Source organism: Symphodus melops (assembly GCF_947650265.1).
Source record: "Symphodus melops genome assembly, chromosome: 23".
NCBI classification, from domain to species: Eukaryota; Metazoa; Chordata; class Actinopteri; order Labriformes; family Labridae; genus Symphodus; species Symphodus melops.
In genome coordinates, this window is record NC_136713.1 from 10,966,971 (window position 1) to 10,984,759 (window position 17,789).

The window sequence follows — 17,789 nt, forward strand, 5'->3', positions numbered from 1 at the left end:
CACCGTAAGGAGCTGCTAAGCCTAAAAGAATCCCCTAAGTCAGTGTATTAATGGAGACTGAGTGAACGTCTCATGACTGCAGTTTCAAGGGCTTTTTTTTTGTGGAAAAAGTGTGTTGGTTTAATTTGATTATGAAGAAAAATATCTGCATCTGTATCATCCTTCAAATAAGTAGGCCACCAACTGCAGAAAAAAAAGGCTTAAAGTTTGATTGATACTCCTGACAAAGTTAGAAGCTTTAAAGTTACGTGAACAGGAGCTGATTGATGGTTTTTGGTGGCGTGGCAGCCAGACTAATATTGTTGCTCTAACCATCATCGTCATGAACATAATCTAACTTTCCCCCTCACCAAAACGTTTATAAATCTTTCTCTCGCTGCGGATTCAAAATGTCTAAACAACATTCACCCCAATGTTTCCACACATCTCACCGCATCATGAGGTGGTTGTATTTTTCCAGGGCAGGCTTGAAACGATGGGCCACGGCAGCCAGTAAAACTTCTTTGGGCATGCTTAGCTCTGCCAGCCGCGTACAGCAGGAGACATAAAACCCCCAAAAACCTGAAGTAGACAAACTGCGTTAAGTGTTCATAAAATATTTCTGGCTGAGGAACTTTTAATGAAGAGCTTAAGGGGGGGAAAAAGACAGCTATACTTTTAAGAGGAGGTAGTGCTCAGCTTCTTAATGAGATCTCTGTGGGATCTGCTGCCTCAATACATCCATACATGTGATCTTTGAAATACACGTTTGTCCCCTTATTGTTTGTGCACATGAAAGACGAAGGGCCAAGCTGTAAGATACCTGTTGTTCGCAGAGATTTATATTTACATTCATATATATCTGCTTCAAGCTTTTATACATTCAAAATTTGCCGCCTCTTTGCAAATTTTGTTTCAAAATACGACTGATATGAATAGAATAGAATATTTTTCTTTATTGTCATTATACAATTGTACAGCCAAAGTATTTGGCTCCACCTTAAAGTGCACTCAACAACAGAGGAAGAATATAAAAAGTAAGTCTAATTAAGGTAAGATGTGTGGTATGACTATGTATGTTAGGACTTGTAGCAGCATAATTAATTATGAATGGACATTGCAGGAATATAAAGTAAATATTTACACTGCACGAAATGTAAACTATTTTAGAAATATAAATATATAGTTTAAAACCATGATTTATTTAAAAATCAGTATTTGTGTCGGCCTCCTTCCTTTCTAATACCCAAGTGTGATAAATGTGCACAATACTGTTTTCTAATTTCAACCCCAGTCAAACAGAAATGCAGTATTTATGGTACAGCAGCGCCCCCTTGTGGCACCTTTTTGCTTAAACCACTGGAGTTAAAGCTTCGTTGCGTCATCATCACGCGCCTGTCTCTCCAGTCACTGCAGCATGTGAGGAGAAACCTGGGAAGGCTGTGAGTGAGTTTGACATTTTACCTGCTTTTAATCTGAGTCAGTTTGACACTTAATGTGGAGTTTTGAGTGCGGAAGTGTGATTTGTAATCCCGACACGACTCACGCGAGAGTACAGCTGACTCGGTGTTTAATGAGCTCTCAGCCTGCTGACAGCATGGACAACACGGATGGAAACTCAATAGAGATCTATGGAGATGAGGAGATTGTTGAGGTCATCGACCTAGAAGAGTCTGAGCCTGGTCCAGGTGGGTAAAAAAAAAAAAAAAAAATTACAACATGACAGATACAGACGTTTTCCTGCCCGTCTAATCCATCTGCATTATCCTCTGTCTGCGATCAGATGATTTGGCTGGTGAATTGGAAGACGTTGACTTTGAGGATGCTGGAAACATAGATGATGAAGGCTGGGAGACCGAGGATGAGATGGAGGATGAGCAGGATGACAGCGAGCTCACCTTCTCCAAACACTCTGGTAGCATCTCTTTTCTTTTCTTCTTCTTTTTTTCGCTTGTTTATTTTACGCTCTTAATGTGTCGATGTAATCCTTGTTCACCTTTTTAAAACCGCAGGCTCGGTGTTCTGCGTGAGTCTGGATCCAGCCACAAACAGCATGGCTGTGACGGGAGGAGAGGACGACAAGGCGTTCGTGTGGAGGCTGAGCGATGGAGAAGTTTTGTTGGAGTGCACAGGTGAGACTGAGACTCGATCTTTAAATGCACTGTGAGCTAATAGCCACTTTTCAGTGAGTTACACAACACAGCAGTGATGCTGTCGGACCAACATTACGACTATTTCCTCCTCTACTGCTTCAGTTCTATTCATTGACCTCTCTCTGTATGTTTCATGGTCTTTTACTTCTTGCTGTATTCTGGATTTTTCTCCCTTCGTCTTCTCGAGTTCTTTGTCACCTGATCATGTTGTGTCAAATAAAGACGGTTAACGGTTTTCCCATCTGTTTTGTCCTCCCCTGCTTTCTGACCCTCCAGGTCACAAAGACTCGGTGACGTGTGCCGTGTTCAGCCACGACTCGTCCATGGTGGCTTCAGGCGACATGAGCGGCCTGCTCAAAGTTTGGAAAGTGGAAACCAAAGAGGAGATCTGGTCCTTCGAAGTCGGTGATCTGGAGGTAGGAGTGTGTGTGTGTGTGTGTGTGTGTGTGTGTGTGTGTGTGTTTTTCAGATCCAATGCTTCATGGACATGAGAGTGTTTTTGTGGATGTTTAGTTTGAGCATCTGCGAGCACTCCTGTGAAGTATTTTATTTGGACGAAAAGGAATTTATGAGGAGGATGACCGCTCTGGAATTGTAGACGTTTCTCTCCTTCCTCAACCGCAAGTGCCGAGCGGCCCCCATGTCGAAAACTACAGGGAATATAAGAGGGGGAATAATCGGCGTGTTTGTGTGTAAAGTAGCTGTTAATGTGTGGTCGTCTGCCCCGCTTCCTCCTCAGTGGTTGGAGTGGCATCCCTGCGCTCCCGTGCTGCTGGCTGGAACAGATGACGGCAATGTTTGGATGTGGAAGATCCCGTCGGGAGACTGCAAAACCTTCCAGAGCTCTGCGTGCCAGGCCACCAGCGGAAAAGTCCTCCCCGATGGTGAGAGACGAGACGCCAATCAAACCGAGGCAGAAAACTCTTTCCATCCTTTTTTTTTTATTTTTTTTTTTATCCTCTAACCCCAAAATGATTACACTCACAGAAGGAAAAACAAACTCCTTGATGTAAGATATCTGTTTATTTATCTCAACTAAAACGCATTTCATATTTATTTTTATCCCAGGTAAGAGAGCGGTGGTTGGATACGACGACGGTACAGTGCGCTTTTGGGACTTGAAGGCAGGAAACGCCATCCACGTGGTGAAAGGTGAGTCTAACAAAAGCGCAGCAATCCCGAACAGTCACCAGATTGTTATTGTTGGAGACGAGTTTGATGAAGACTCTGAAAAGGAGCTGGTTGAAGATTCACCGTCTGTATCTGACGTGACACGACTTTGAGGTCACTTCAACAGTAACCACAACAAATAAAAGCCTTTTAAGTGGGTCCGTAAAACAGCCTGATAAACTGGACAAGAGAAGTGCAAATAAAACTCTGCATAAGATCGTCGGGTTCTCTCGTTAAGCGCTGATGAGTTTCCACAGCTGTCATGTCTGTGTTCAAAGGTGTACACTTTAACGTCTATGTTTCTTTTTGCCTTTCTCAAAAGGTCAGGATGGCCACCAGGGGGCGCTGACCTGCTTGGCTTGCAACAAAGACGGCTCTCTGGTGCTGACGGGTTCAGTCGACGGCAGCGCAAAGCTCATCAACCCCGCCGCAGGCAAGGTGGGCGTCAGGAGGATGTACAGATGAAGAGGAAAGAAGAGACAGACGTGCGATATCATCATTATCATCATCATGTGACCTCTGTTTGTTTGTTTGTTTGTTTGTTTGTTTGTGTGCGTTTAAAGGTGGTCGGATCGTTCTCTCTGGACGTCGGGAAAGCCAAAGGATCGAAAGAGGGCGACGAGTCCAACTCTGTGGAATCAGTTGGCTTCTGCAACATGTGAGTTTTAGCAGCTTGTTTATTGTAAGACTTCACATTTTTAAAATGAATTAAGTAAAAACTAAAAATCAAACCGACAAAGAACTGCACAGAGGGGCTGAGAGAGGAAACTGTGTCTGCAATATGTCGGCTCACCAGAGGGATTTAAAAAAAAAGTCTCCATCTTCTGTCTTCTCTCCAGTCTTCCCCTCATAGCGTTAGCATACCTGGACGGGACTCTGGCCATATACGACCTCTCCACACAGGTCCTGAGGCACCGATGCCAACATGAGGTACGCTTTGCTCCTCCCTCTTCACTCTGCGCACCGTTTGAAAACGGCAGCGCGTTTAAAGCGCTGACTTTTTTTTTTTCAACGAGCGAGGTCTTGCAAACCAAAGCGGAAAAACTTCCTCTCCGTGTTCCTTGCAGGCTGGCATCGTCCACCTGCAGTGGGAGGAGTCTTCTTCGGTGGTGTCCACCTGCTGCTTAGATGGAGCGCTGCGCTTTTGGGACGCTCGCTCCGGCAACATGGTGTCAGAGTACCGCGGCCACACGGCGGAGATCCTCGACTTCAGCGTCAACAGGTGATGAACAGTTTGTTGTGTTTTTGGCCTGATTTTAAAGAACGTTGATCTCGCCGTCGATGTCTTGACTGTCTCCGTCCGTGTCTCCCTCCAGGGAAGGGACAGTCGCAGTGACCGCTTCAGGAGACAAGCAAGCCAAAGTTTTCTGCATCCAAAGACCGGATCGATAAACGAGAGCGTCAAGAACAGCAGAGGAAACATTTCAGGACTTTTCTAATCAGACTTTGAGTTCTCTTATCCTGGAGAACATTCCCCTCCTCCTCCTCCTCCTCCTCCTCCTCCTCCTCAGGATTTAAAAAAAGTCTTGACGTTCCACCTTCTTTGACTGTGTGTTCTGCTTTAGCAGCATCGTAGCATCTTAGAAAAAGACCTCTGAGCAGATGACTAAGCTGAGTCAAGTACACCGAAATGAACAGAGAGCGGAGAGAGGAAATCTTGATTCATTTCTATTTAGAACAAGCTTACTTACTTCTAAGGGTGCTCTTTTAAAAAAAAGACTAAACAGAAATAGAGATAAATAAACGTGTTCTTTGCCTTTGAAGTCTCTTTTAATCCTGTGCCAGAAATGTTTGAGGTAAAACAGAAAACCAGATTTTTTTTCTTTAATTGGAATTTGTGTTTGCAGAAAGTTTCTCAAAGTGTGTGTGTGTGTGTGTGTGTGTGTGTGTGTGTGTGTCTGTGTCTGTGTCTGTGTCTGTGTCTGTGTGTGTCCTCCAGCTCTCAGTCAGAAAAAATGTCCTTGCCTTCTGATGTACCCTCGAGTGTAAATACAAAATAATAAACACCATGCCTTCTTCTGAAATTAAATGATTTGTCCCACCAAAAGAATGTGTTGTGTCATTAGCTCGTGAAGCTCTTCAACCTCTTCTGCATGCGTGGCATGTTTATGCTCAACATCTATTTCAGTCTGAGTTTAGATAAGCTCAAAGTCCAGGACAAAAGTGGACACTCTGCGGGTCATGGTGACGTAGGAAAGCGAGACAATCGAATGTGAAGTCCGAGTGGGCTTCTATCTTATTTAGACTATCTCTGATTCAGGCGTCGCTCAGATCTGATAAAAGCAGAGGGAGGATGAGTCTTCCCAAAAACTGCTCAATCAAGATGTGATTAAAGGTAGAAAACTGTTCATGCGAGGGAGTACAGGTGTCACTGATCGAGATTTATAAACGGCACAAACACGCATCGGTTCATCTTCAGCCAAAGATGCCGACACAGACCCCACAAAAATAAAACATTAATACTCTTCTCTTAGCCATGACAAAACATCTGTTTGTGTTGGACGGTGATTTTTTTTTTTATGGAGGTTTGAGCATCTTAAGAGACACATTTCTTTATATTGACCATTTTAGGAAAACAGCACTCTTGATATGTCCTGGCCTCGTTTTCCGAGAAGTTCCCAGCAAGGAGTTTTTTGTGTGTTTTTTTTCCTAATAGTGATGTGTTTGCCTCAGGACTTAGTGTATGACACATTTTTTCAGAAGCTGGTTAATCTAAAAAAAAAAAAGATCAGGCATTGTGTAATTAATGACTTTGAACTCAAAGAGGGACCTGATGTTTTATTTCTTCGAGTTTTGAGAGCCCATCTGGTACCTGTGTGTCGCCTCTCTCTCTCTGATGACCACTGCTGCTCGAGAACACAAATGCTTGATTCACAGTCAGGTGGGATGATGTTGACATTTTTATTCAGCCATTGTCATCAAATCATTTGTGTAAAAAGTGTTGAATGGTCGTGAATCCAGCCCTCATTTTGCCCTGAGACGAGAAAAATGTGTTTTTCTTTGCTTGAAAGTTTTCTTCATGTGATGCAATATGACGCTTTTTGACCATTCAACACTACTACCATGTTTCTAATGATACACAGCTTCATGTAAATGGGTGAAGTATCCCTTTAAATTTCATCCCTAAAAGTTTGTACAATGAACCAATCGCCTTGGACTACGTGTATCATTTTCCTGAAAACATCCCTTTTCTGCGAAGGTGGTCAAAGTACTTGACTGTGTAAAATAGAGCAACAGCAGCCTTTTACAGCCTGCACTCGTATGCCCTACAATCAGGAAGTGCATTAGCTCTACAGCCTCTTTGTAGTTAGCTGCTGTGTCAATACTTTAATACAGGCCAGGTTTCCGCTCATATTAACCTGCATGTGTGACTAAGTGGATGCTAACATCAATCAGTGCTGGTTAAACAGAACCATGCTGCACTTAAAGGCCTGCTCCTGGTTAGTACAATGACCCACTTTAATGTATATATTGCACTGCCTCATGGGTAATGTTGTGTATTAGTGGATATGACCCTCACCTTGATAAAAAAGAAAGAGCAGGCTTGGTCAAAGTAGCTGAACTGAAAGGAAATCACACAGACGTATCACTTCTGAAAACATTTTAGGTGATAAAAATAAGTGTTCTGTTCCTTACCGTCTATTTTTGTCTTCTGCCCTTCGTGTCTGTCATGAGGGAACCACAACGGACAAAAGCAGCTGTTAGCATCCTGTGCACAAGTGTTTCCTCTGTTTACCTGGGTTCTCAGCTCATGCAGACATGATGTGTGTCTCCGTGTCCACATGTGTACTCATAACTCACAAGCAGGAAGGCAGTAAAACACATGCATGTACAAGCATGTTTCTGCACTTCTCCAAGGCATTGTACAAACACCATTCAGTCTGGTACAGCATGGTCAGAGGATGATGCAAAACAAAGCCCACACAGTAGAGTATCATATGAGCCTTTGCATACAGCCTGAGTGTGTTTGGCCTCAAAGGTCAGCAGAGGCCTGAAGGATTATCCCCCTAAAGCTGGACAGGGATGAAACACGATCCATTAAATTGCAGCTGTATTCTCCGGCGGCTGATTTCCTGATAAAACTTGCAGAACAAATCGTTTAAGTGGAGAAAGGCAGGTGCTGGCGCTTAGGTAAACATGTCTGGAGGAAGAGGAGGCAAAGGACAAACCCATCAAAAACATCCGTGTAACAAAAACTCTCAATTAAAAACTATATTTAGGTCTTGCAAAAAGGTCAGCACTTTAAAAATAAAAAATTGTGGATACACACAGTTGAGGTTTAAGATGAAGTAGCAGTCACAATACATTAACAGACACAGTTAAAAATTTGGTAACACGGAAATACAACAAGAAGTTGAAGATTAAAGAGTTCTTCTTTCGTGTCCCACTGACTTTCAGTCCAAACGAAATTCTGTCTCAATATTGGATTTGTTTATTGGAATCATAATTTAAAGCAGTTGAAGGTAAAAAAAAATAAATAAATAAATAAAACGGTTGTCCTCGATATGAAAGCAGTTACACGAGAAAAACAGGTGGAGGAGAGTTTTGTGTTAAAGGTCGAAGAAGGTCACAAGGTGTAAAGTTGTAATTTAAATATCCCAGAAGAAAGATGAGGTAATAGAAAACATAAAGCATCCAGTTTAGTTGTGCTTGAATTAGCAGTCCTACTCCTGTAAAGTGTGTTTATGATGCAAGGTTTCACTTTAAACAAAAAAAAAATCATATAATTAACTTCCACGAGAAAAGTGCTATCACACATTTGAGCTCATGTAAGTGTTTTGAACTCTTTCTTTGAGTGTACCTTCAATTAATCACATTAAATCGTGTTTTTTTCCACTGTGTATAAAATAACCAAGATTAGTGATGAATTGTTGTCTCGGACCAAGCGTTCCAGGAAAGCAGAGATTCTTCTTCTGCTGTGTCTCGTGTTGTTGCTTCGTGTCCAGCTTGTCCTCCCTAATGTCTAATGTCTGTCCAGACTCAGGAACGTCTCTGTTTAAATCCGTTATCTGACTGGAAGTCGTCAGTCTCGACCAGCTCCAGGTCCGCTCACGACTATCAGTGAAGGGAGTCTTCCGTGTTTGGCTAACAAACCAGGTCACCACCGGCCTTCCATCCAACGCTGTTTAAACATGCGGCGTGTGTGACAGCTGTTATGAATTGAGATGTACACAGTGTCATATGTATATGTTTAGGCCACTCATGGGTCAAAGAAAATGGCCAATACATCTAAGCGTTTGTGTTCAGCCTACGTTGAGTATTGTATCTGAGTCAGGTACACTGGATGATTTTTGAATCCATATAAGATAGTTACAAGAACAACAAAAACACAGAGAAGCCACAGAAACAGGAAGAAAACAGTGTCAGTAAAAAAAATAAAAAATAATAATTTCTATGCTTATGTTATGCTAGTTATGTTATGTTATAGTTATGTTATGCTTATGTTGTCTTATCAGAGAGATAATTTAAAGATTGAAAATGAAAAAATTGAAGCCAGCATTTATTCATTTTCTAACAGAGTAAATGTTGCCTTACTGCAAAAGTTAAAAACTTTATTTTCTTTATTTCTATTTGACATAAACAATTACAAAATACCATTTACGTGACGTTAGAGTGTTGAGAGGGAATTTCTGTTCAATTTAATAAACATAACAGACTGGTTTTTTTTCTCATTTTAAATGCCCTTTTCGTAGCAAAGGTTAAATCCTAAATGACACTGCAGGAGCTGTCTTTAAATGTGTGGTTGACATTACAGAGGATGAAGAACTGGACCACGTGCCAGGCCGGGTGATGTTACTCTGGAATGTTATCCATCTCAGGCTGCAGCGATAACAGCTTTCAAAACTCTTCCATGCATGGATGTGCTCTGCAGACATGGACAATGAAAACAACATGGACAGGCTCAAGGACGTATGAAAAATGGAAAAGAAAATAGAGGGGGGGGGGGGGGGGGGGGGGGTGGGGGGGGGGGGGGTGGAGTAGGTTAGGTTAAGTGGACTGTGCTACCTCATCCTCGGCATGACCCACCTCTCAGGAAAGAGACGCACACTCATTCCGCTGCCTCCTCCTTCACTGAGCACTTCCTCTTTAAAGTGTCTGAGCGGAGCAGCCTCACACTTGGCCGCTCAGTCCGTCTCTTCTGGAGCTTCTGATGAGGGTTTGAAATGTCGCTGTGGCTGACATAAAGGATATAAAAAACAGCTTTTCTTTGGTTGAAGTAGTGTCTCTGTCCCGTGGGTACGACATGCAGACGTGGAGTTATCAGGAGAGTGATGAGAAGCTGTGTTTTCTCTACTTATCCTCTGGCAGAGGATACACGACTGGATTGTTCATGTCAAGGTAAATTATATTAGCAATATTCAAAATCATAATTAGTCGATAATCATATTTATCTGGTGATAAATATAGTCAGATATCATCTCTCAACGGTTGCTACATCACCAGGACTTGAGAGGGCATGTTTGTATTGCATTGTATTATTTCTGAACTAACAACAAACAAACAAATAATATTATAACGTATCAGATTACAGGAAGAAAAGTAAAGTAACGTAAATCCAACACAAGCAGGTATTAAAATGCATTTAAGCTACATGTCTTCACCTCTTTAAAGAGCTTTGAAAGAGAGGAAGTCCTGGATCTCAAACAGGATCACAAAACTCTCTTTATTTAACTTGCTTGCTCGTAAATGGTATATGTATGTGGGCACTGGTCATAATGGCTTGGTGCAATGTTTGAACTCACTTTATTGTGACATGTAATTGTTATAAAGTCAGCCGACTATTAAAAGCACTTAGAGTGAAATAAACTTGAAATGACTGAGAATAAAAAGCACATTAGGAAGGCATGGAGACATTAAGACAAGTTCAACTGGGCTTTAGTGCAAGATCAGTACTTGACAAGTAAACATTTCCAGCACATGTATCACTTTCTCAAACATAACAGACACAAAGGAAGGTGTAACTCCAGAATCCCATCTCATGAATTATTAAATTACTGCAGCCTGATGTCCATTAGCATGTGCTCTTATCGATGACAAAGAGGTCAGTTCTGCTGCAGCCGTCAAAGGATGACAGGAAGGACAACTGTGCGCTGTTGTTGTCGTGTTGCAATGGTTGTCTTATGTTGCCTAAGTATCTTATTTTCTCACATGAAGAAACCAACGAGTTTGTAAAACGGTCCTTTCAAAAATGAGATGTTCCAAAACGAGCAGAAGCGTTTCCTTACCTGATGAAATGCAGTAAAGTTAGAAAGCGTAATCAAAGTACAGCAGCTGTCGGTTCTTAAGGGTGACTTTTCCAACCCATAGGAGCAGAAATATTGGGTAGCACAGTTTAGATTAAATGCAACCTGTGAAAGTGTTCGTAATGTACCTGATCTAAAATCTGGCCAGCATTGACAAACGTGAAATCGATCCAATCAGAGTGTTTAAAGCACCTCCTCTATATTTGTAGGCCAACATGGTTCTTAGTAACGCTCTGGTTCCCTGGACAGAAAAACAGCTTGAACACATACTCTCCTTTGCAACATGTTAACTGAATGTAGATTTCATTAACTTAAAGAGGTTTGTGGCTGCAGAGTAACATCTTTATCTTCTGTAATGTCTCAAGCATACCTGTTCCTGTTTTCAGTGCATTCGTGTCAATCCACTCCTCGTCTGATTCTGATTCATTTTCTTGCTTATCTAATTTTTCATCCGTCTCGCATTTCCTCTGCAAGTTTTCTCTGTTGAGCAACAAAAACAGACAAAACCGGAAGTTCACAAAAAGGTCAGCAGAAGAAACTCAGCTCAAACCTCAACCGGCTTTGTGTTAATGAGACCTCTGTTCCCTCACAGGCTAGCTGCACCTTGAAGGAAGTCTGCCGTGTCCAAGCGCGATGGAAGGCAACGACTCCCTGGCTTTGGTCTCTGGGGAGCGGCTTATCTACGCCATCACCATACCGCTGTCCACTTCCATCATCCTCGCCAACCTCGTCATCATCTTGGGCATCGCATGCAACCGCCAGCTCCACAACACGCCAAACTATTTCTTCCTCAGCCTGTTGGTGGCGGATCTCTGCACGGGCTTGGCGCTACCATTCATACCGTTGATGGGTGTGAACCGGGAGTTGAGTTTAAACTCCTGCATGGTCGCCCACATTTTCCCAAACTTCCTCTTCCTTGCGTTCCTTTTTAACCTTGTGATGGTGCACTATGAGCGCTACATATGCATCGTCAACCCTTTGCATTACAATAACTTGTGGATGCATCGCAGTTTCCCAGTTGCGTTGTTTGTAGTTTGGGCGCCGCCGCTGCTGTATGCATCTCTACCTGCGTTTGGCTGGAACAACTGGACAGGACAAGATTGGAACGGCTGTTGTGCAGGAAGTGAAAAGGCGCTTTTGAACTGCTCCGCAAACAGGACCGCCTGCTGCTCCTACAGACGTGTGTTCCCAAACGCCTTTATCTACTTGGAAGTGTACGGACTCGTCTTACCTGCGATTCTCACCATCGCTTGCATGACCGGACGTGTTCTGTGGATCACCCGAGGCCAGCTGAAGGACATATGTCGTCTCCATCGTTCAGTTGAACGAGGAAGCCAGGCGTCCGACCATGAGCAAAGGCTGAACCTGCGCTACACTCGCTGCGTTGTAGCCGTGTCGCTAACGTTCCTAGCATGCTGGGTCCCCTACCTCATTTACATGCACGTGTGCATAGCTTTCCTAATCAGTGACACCAAATGGAGCTCTACCACTCACATTGTGTTGTCGTGCACTGGTATTGGAAGCATGGCAGTGGTCCCACTGGTGCTAGGCTTGGCTAATAAGCAGTACACAGAACCGGCATACAAACTTCTCCAGAAACTTAGAGACAGATGGAGGCGACGGACGCAGGGTTCAGAGGAAGTGGTAGTCTCAGGAAATACTTGATAATCATCTGCAAGAGGTTTCTGAGGTTGATGAACTGCATGTGCACTGGATCAATGCAACCAGTCGGGAGTATTCCAGAGCAGATCATTCTTTCACAATTTATTTATAAATGTTCCTGTAAAAAAAAAAAAAATGGCGCTTTAAGAAATGTGATTCCTGTGTGCTGCTGTCCATTGATGAGAACACTGCACACTGCATTTTCCTGAGACCTAATATCTTCTTGTTGCAAGTTTCCAATTTGACACCGATATCAGAAAACATGCTCGCGGAGATAAACGACATGACACATGTAAATGGTAGCTTTAAGACGCCATTCCAGTAAATCGCACCCAGCTCCTCATTCCCATCCGTTCCCACATTTTGAAGGAATGTTAATAAAACTCACCTTTCATAAGTGTTGTACATCGTAACTATTTAGCGTAAAGGCATAAAAGACATACACTCATATCTCTCTGTGCTGCCTGTTTAACTGGTCGTAGATGTTCTTCATCATCCACTTCACAACAGTGTTTACTTCTGCTCCCCTCACGAGTGTTTATCTATACACTGGTATGCGAGTTGAAGAGGGGAGAGGGATTCATCCACAGTCTGTAATACATCTGCAAGACGAGAAGAGATAAGGGCGCCACCAAAAACCTGAAGAGTAAAGTCATGAAACAAAAAAATATGTTTCCAGTTTGTGCCATATAGAGATCAATCGAACAGTGAGAGCAGGTTTTTACTGCTGCAAATACTGGTGCTCAAAGTTTGACCGTTTGATTTGCTGTGAAGATTCATCCAAGGGAAATGTTCATTTAAGATTTGATTAAACAGAATATACTGGACGTCATTTGTCTCCAAGCCACATTGCAGGTTTGAATGTGTGCAGACGTGGGCGGAGAAGGGATGGCCGGTTTAAGTGAGCTGAGGAGGTACAGCAGACTTTAATCCAATTAAAGCACAAACAAGGTACAAACTGTTACGGGACATGAGGAGAGATGAGGCTATGATACGCCGTCTGACTGTCTTTTCCCTGATATACTCTGCTAACTGAGCTAAATGTTCCAGTACCTGTTTCCACATTGGAATCTCAAGCGTGTCCGAATGACAGAAAATAAATGTGAAAGGACAGGGGGAGAGACTGCAAGGCTCCAGTTAATGACTGTTGCTGTATCTATGCTTTAATGAAACGGAGTGACTAACATGTGTCTGGATTTTACACTTAAAAGCTGTCGTTCCAGGCTTTATGAAAAAGCGAAGCTGACTATCTCTCGGCTCCAGCTGCGTTTTTGTTTCAATCTTTTTATCCAACTTTTGGCAAAAATGTAAATATTTCCACAAGCGTCTAAATATTTCTTTTGAGTATTTGTGCTCTTGTGGTGGTTCTATGAAAGCACCGAAGCAGACGTATTGTTTCATGTTGCTTTATTTATTGTATTTCATTGCACATAATACCAATAGCCATTTCTGTACAGTCTTGTGATTGTTGCTGATAACTGTTGTGTGTTTGAGGTAAGGAGAGAAACAAGGTGCAGATAAATGTGAGAAAGAGAGATCAGGTCCATCATTTCAGGCTTGCAAACAATCATCTTCCTTTGCAGTGTTATTTAAGACAAACACGTCACTGCAACACGGACACATTTGAATTCACATTTTGTAAACAATTTGACATTTGCAGTTTGACTTTCCATCCATTTAGGCTTCCCTCTTAATGTGTGTATAGATGCATTGACAGAAGATGTTATTTTCCCCTCCGTTGTGAGACCTCTGACGGTCAGAAAGGTGGTCTCCTCTTTCAGAAAGAAAAAAAACCTCACTCCTATTTGACTCAGAAAGCTGTATCAGGAACAAACAGCTAAAATACAGTGAATGCAGCAGAAAGTGTCGGGGTTTGGGAAAGAGGGATGCAAATATGGACCCCGGGTATCTGAAACCTCTACAATCACAAGCGATTGATTGGAGGGGGCAAAAAGAACACAAAGTACGAGCCAAACAACAAGGCTCTCTTTTCTAAATAAAACCAAGACGAGGACCCAAACCACGACTGCTGAGCAGCTGACGAGAAACTAGATTAAAGGGGAGACCCCGGAAACAGATGAAAGTTCTTAGCACCAACAAGCTGGAAACTGTAACTAAACATAAAGTTACACAAACAAAGTTAACTCTGATTGAGATAAGAAAAGGTTTCACATTTCGAGAGCAGATTCTTGGAGAAATAATTTGTATCCTGAGAGGATGTGAGTCTTAGACTGTTCACCGAAGCAGAAATCAACTAAACCCTGGATTATTGCGGTAACTGAAATTTAAAAGATTAAATTGAACTTCATTTAATCTCACTGAATTCACATTTTGGAGACAGACAGACAGATTGAAAGTCAATCTTCGGAGTAATGAGAGCTTTCAGACACAACTTTGCCTTCCACCACTTCCACTCGGATCAGGATTCGTTTCTTGGAGGCGGGATACGTCGGCGTGACAACGGTGTCGTCAGGGGTGATGGGGGTTTCCGGGACAGCAGTGAGTTCGGTGGCTCGTCGCTTCTCCGACTGGTGTGACTTTGATGGCAGGTAAACGTCTGCGTGCAAAGGACTTGGATTGGTTTGTTGTTAGAAATCTGAGCGGAAGAGAGGTTTGATTTCAGTGGGGAAAGAAAAAAAACATGAATCAATCTTGAGCGTGCTGGTTTCTATAATGAACGTACTGTCTCTGTGTTCTTTTTTTACTTTCTTATATTTGAGTTTTCAATCAAGTCCATCTAGTTCTTCAGTTAATTCCCGACATTTTCCATAATTATTTTCAAAAAAGAGACATTAGTTGAAGTGAAAAGTAGAAAAGCCTTTACCTAAGTGCTGTACTTCTTGCTTGTTGTTTTGCCAACTAACGGATCTTTATTCATTTGGAAGGTTTTAGGAAGGAGTGCCCAAAGCGACCATTTATCCCAGAGACTATGTGAGTAGTTGTTAAAAAGAGTTGACGGCTAAAATGTCAGAAAAGGTAACAGATCACTCACCTGCGTTGCGCATGAGCTCCCTCATTCTTCACACACACACACACGGAGAAGAGACGGAGTATTACTAAACGGTGTATTTCATCAAACAGCAGCGTGAGTTCACGCATGGAACAGAAGCGCGTCGGTACCTCTGCTCCTCGCCCTCCAGCAGCTTGCGGTAGGTGGCGATCTCGATGTCCAGGGCCAGCTTCAGGTTCATCAGCTCCTGGTGTTCGCGGATTTGTCCGGCCAAGTCCTGCTTGGCCCGCCTCAGGGCTTCCTCCAGCTGGACGATGTCCTTCCGAGCCTTCTCCAGGTTGCCGTCTCCTTCTGTCCTCACCTCACTGATCTCCTTCTTCAGCGCCTCCTCCTGACATGGAAGCCAAGAAGATCAGAGTAGCTACGACAGGAAAGACGGGTGCTTTTTAGCCTGTTCAGTAATTATCTGTGTGATCCGAACCTTTCTTGTGAGAGCGTCCAGGTCTCCGGTTAGCCTCTGGATGAGACGCACCATGTCTGAGATGTCCCTCTTTAAATCACGCACTTCCTGCTCATGTTGTCCTGCACTGACCACCATGTCGTTCATCTAAGAACACATGACGCAGAGAAAGCACAATCAGGATATTTATTTTCTTTATTCACAAATAAACCGTGAAGCAGTGATATCAGAGACGTTCTTTCTTCTTCTTCGGGTGTCAATAAACCTTACCCTCTTCTGGTTCCACTGCTCGGCTTCCTCCCTGGAACGAGAGGCCATGTCGGCGTACTGAGTCTTGACACTATCAACAATCTGGTCCAAGTCCAGGCTCCGTTTGCTGTTGTCACGCAGGATGATTGTTTCATTCTGGACCTGAGACTCCAGCTCCTTTAACTCCTGCACACGAGTTCATTCATGTTGTTCACGTCTTTTTTTATTTTCTTAATAAAACCAAAGTTAAACACTTTTTTTTTTTTTTACCTCATCATATCCAACCCTGAGGAAGTCCAGTTTCCCCATCTGGTCCTCCAGCTCCAGAACCAGATCCACAGCCTCCAGGTGTCCTTCATCCACATCCTGTAGCACACACACATCAACAAACACACATTATATTGTTGTTTATTAAATGGATGAAAATGGCATGCAACAGAGAAAAATGCAACAAACAAATATGCAGGACTTTAGTTTTTTTTTTTTTTTACCTTTTTGGTGACGATGAACTCATTCTCCAGTTCAGCTTTCTTTTGCAACTCTTCCTCGTAGCTTAAATAAAAAATGATTAAAGGTGAACTAGAGGAGACTGCTGCTGTACCAAGATAAATACACGGTGACCTGCTGACCTTTTCTTGGTGTCCTCCACCTCCTCCTGCTTCTTCAGCAGCTCGGCCATCAGCTTTTCTCGGTCCCGGAGCAAGTTCTGGATCTGCTCCTCCATCTCGTTCTCCAGCTGCTTGACGATCTCGTCGATTTTCCCCTCGTAGTCCTCCTGCTCCTTCAGGATGTTCAGCTTCGTGTCCAGCTTCTTGTTCTCATCCTCCAGGTTTTTCACCTGAGATAGAAAGTGTTCAAGAGTATCATAAAATCTGCAACTCATCAAAAAAAAAAATCAACAATGAGCCTTGAGTCTTTCAACTGTATTTTAGGTTTGACCCTTTTAGAGCTCAAACTGAAAGTTACACAACTGTCCACAAGATGGCGTCCTACATGTACCTCCACCCTTCAATACCTTGACTGACCCCTCAGCACAAGGAGACACTTTCCATATCCTCAGGACACAGAATTCATGACGGGCCAGAGGCCTCTCTCTTAAGCTTAGCTGAAGGTTTGGAGACAGGTTGGTATTGTCATAAAGGATCAGTGCTTCGTTTGAACTTGAATAGCTTATACTGCTTGTTTTAGGGAAGTGATTTAACTCTTTGCTTTGGCGCACATGAATTTGAAATGCATGGCCAAACTAAAAGCAACATATTTAAATAAAATAAAAATTAAAAATTAAAAAAACTAAAATGACGAGAAATGCACCAGATAAAAACAAAATGTGTATTATAAACAAATAGATTGTTTCCGTCAATTCTGTAAAAAAAATTTCACCATGTAGGCCCAATTGTGACGCACTTTTTTTAAAGTATCAAATTAACTTAATTGGTCAAATTAATTATAAATAATAACTATCCTAGTATAAATTGATTTAAAAAAACACATCAATTAATTATTCCTATATAATTATTTTTTTTAAAAAGAACGGTTCATGAATTAATATTAATAATGAACTCATTCAATGAACTAAATAATAATAATATGAATAACAGTAACCTACTATAGTCTTTTATATGATTAGTTGCCTTAATAGAATTAGTCATTTTTATTAGTTTAACATTTTTATTTATTTATCTAATTCCTGTATTTTCTTTACAAACATCATTTACATCATCTTCATACCTTGTCAATCAAGCGGACGAATTTGTCGTTGAGTCCCACCATGTCGTCCTTCTCCCTGGACTTGCCCGTCCCGTCCACCTTGTTGTTGGTCGGTTGGCTTTTTGTCGGACCCGTGGTCCCGGGGCTGTAGGACTGGCTACTGTAGTCTTTAGCTTTAGACATACCTGCAGCTTTTTGTCAGTGAGCTGAAACCT

General features: G+C 42.4%; 4 protein-coding genes across 4 annotated transcripts in view; 3 read left to right on the plus strand and 1 right to left on the minus strand.

Moving 5' to 3' along the window:
* The window catches only part of slc19a1 (solute carrier family 19 member 1), an 84,444-nt gene that overhangs the window by 44,079 nt on the left and 22,576 nt on the right, over window positions 1-17,789 (plus strand). The gene's annotated exons all lie outside the window — the stretch shown is intronic.
* Window positions 1,352-5,046, plus strand: aamp (angio-associated, migratory cell protein). Its single transcript, XM_079336399.1, has 11 exons — window positions 1,352-1,667; window positions 1,763-1,894; window positions 1,992-2,111; window positions 2,409-2,548; window positions 2,872-3,016; window positions 3,201-3,284; window positions 3,625-3,740; window positions 3,866-3,960; window positions 4,142-4,232; window positions 4,370-4,524; window positions 4,619-5,046. Exons 1-11 carry the CDS (start codon window positions 1,475-1,477, stop codon window positions 4,692-4,694), a joined length of 1,347 nt encoding a protein of 448 aa, XP_079192525.1. The 5' UTR covers window positions 1,352-1,474; the 3' UTR covers window positions 4,695-5,046.
* Window positions 9,291-14,124, plus strand: LOC306818727 (G-protein coupled bile acid receptor 1-like). The gene is made up of 2 exons (XM_079336438.1): window positions 9,291-9,641; window positions 11,139-14,124. The coding sequence occupies exon 2, from the start codon at window positions 11,180-11,182 to the stop codon at window positions 12,209-12,211; it is 1,032 nt and encodes a 343-aa protein (XP_079192564.1). The 5' UTR covers window positions 9,291-9,641; window positions 11,139-11,179; the 3' UTR covers window positions 12,212-14,124.
* LOC306818419 (intermediate filament protein ON3-like) lies at window positions 14,686-17,768 on the minus strand. The gene is made up of 9 exons (XM_079335989.1): window positions 17,596-17,768; window positions 16,497-16,705; window positions 16,359-16,419; window positions 16,138-16,233; window positions 15,889-16,053; window positions 15,640-15,765; window positions 15,329-15,549; window positions 15,201-15,226; window positions 14,686-14,804 (listed from the first exon to the last, which is right to left on the minus strand). The coding sequence occupies exons 1-9, from the start codon at window positions 17,755-17,757 to the stop codon at window positions 14,797-14,799; spliced, it is 1,074 nt and encodes a 357-aa protein (XP_079192115.1). The 5' UTR covers window positions 17,758-17,768; the 3' UTR covers window positions 14,686-14,796.

Bases quoted from the DNA above. Each gene is read 5' to 3' on its own strand.
- aamp (XM_079336399.1), top strand. From the start codon at position 1,475: ATGTGGAGTTTTGAGTGCGGAAGTGTGATTTGTAATCCCGACACGACT. The intron at 2,549-2,871 runs GTAGGAGTGTGT...CTTCCTCCTCAG, and splicing joins TCGAAGTCGGTGATCTGGAG to TGGTTGGAGTGGCATCCCTG. The intron at 4,525-4,618 runs GTGATGAACAGT...GTCTCCCTCCAG, and splicing joins CTCGACTTCAGCGTCAACAG to GGAAGGGACAGTCGCAGTGA.
- LOC306818727 (XM_079336438.1), top strand. From the start codon at position 11,180: ATGGAAGGCAACGACTCCCTGGCTTTGGTCTCTGGGGAGCGGCTTATC.
- LOC306818419 (XM_079335989.1), bottom strand. From the start codon at position 17,757: ATGTCTAAAGCTAAAGACTACAGTAGCCAGTCCTACAGCCCCGGGACC. The intron at 16,706-17,595 runs GTATGAAGATGA...TTTCTATCTCAG, and splicing joins TCGTCCGCTTGATTGACAAG to GTGAAAAACCTGGAGGATGA. The intron at 16,234-16,358 runs GTAAAAAAAAAA...TGTGTGCTACAG, and splicing joins AGTTCATCGTCACCAAAAAG to GATGTGGATGAAGGACACCT.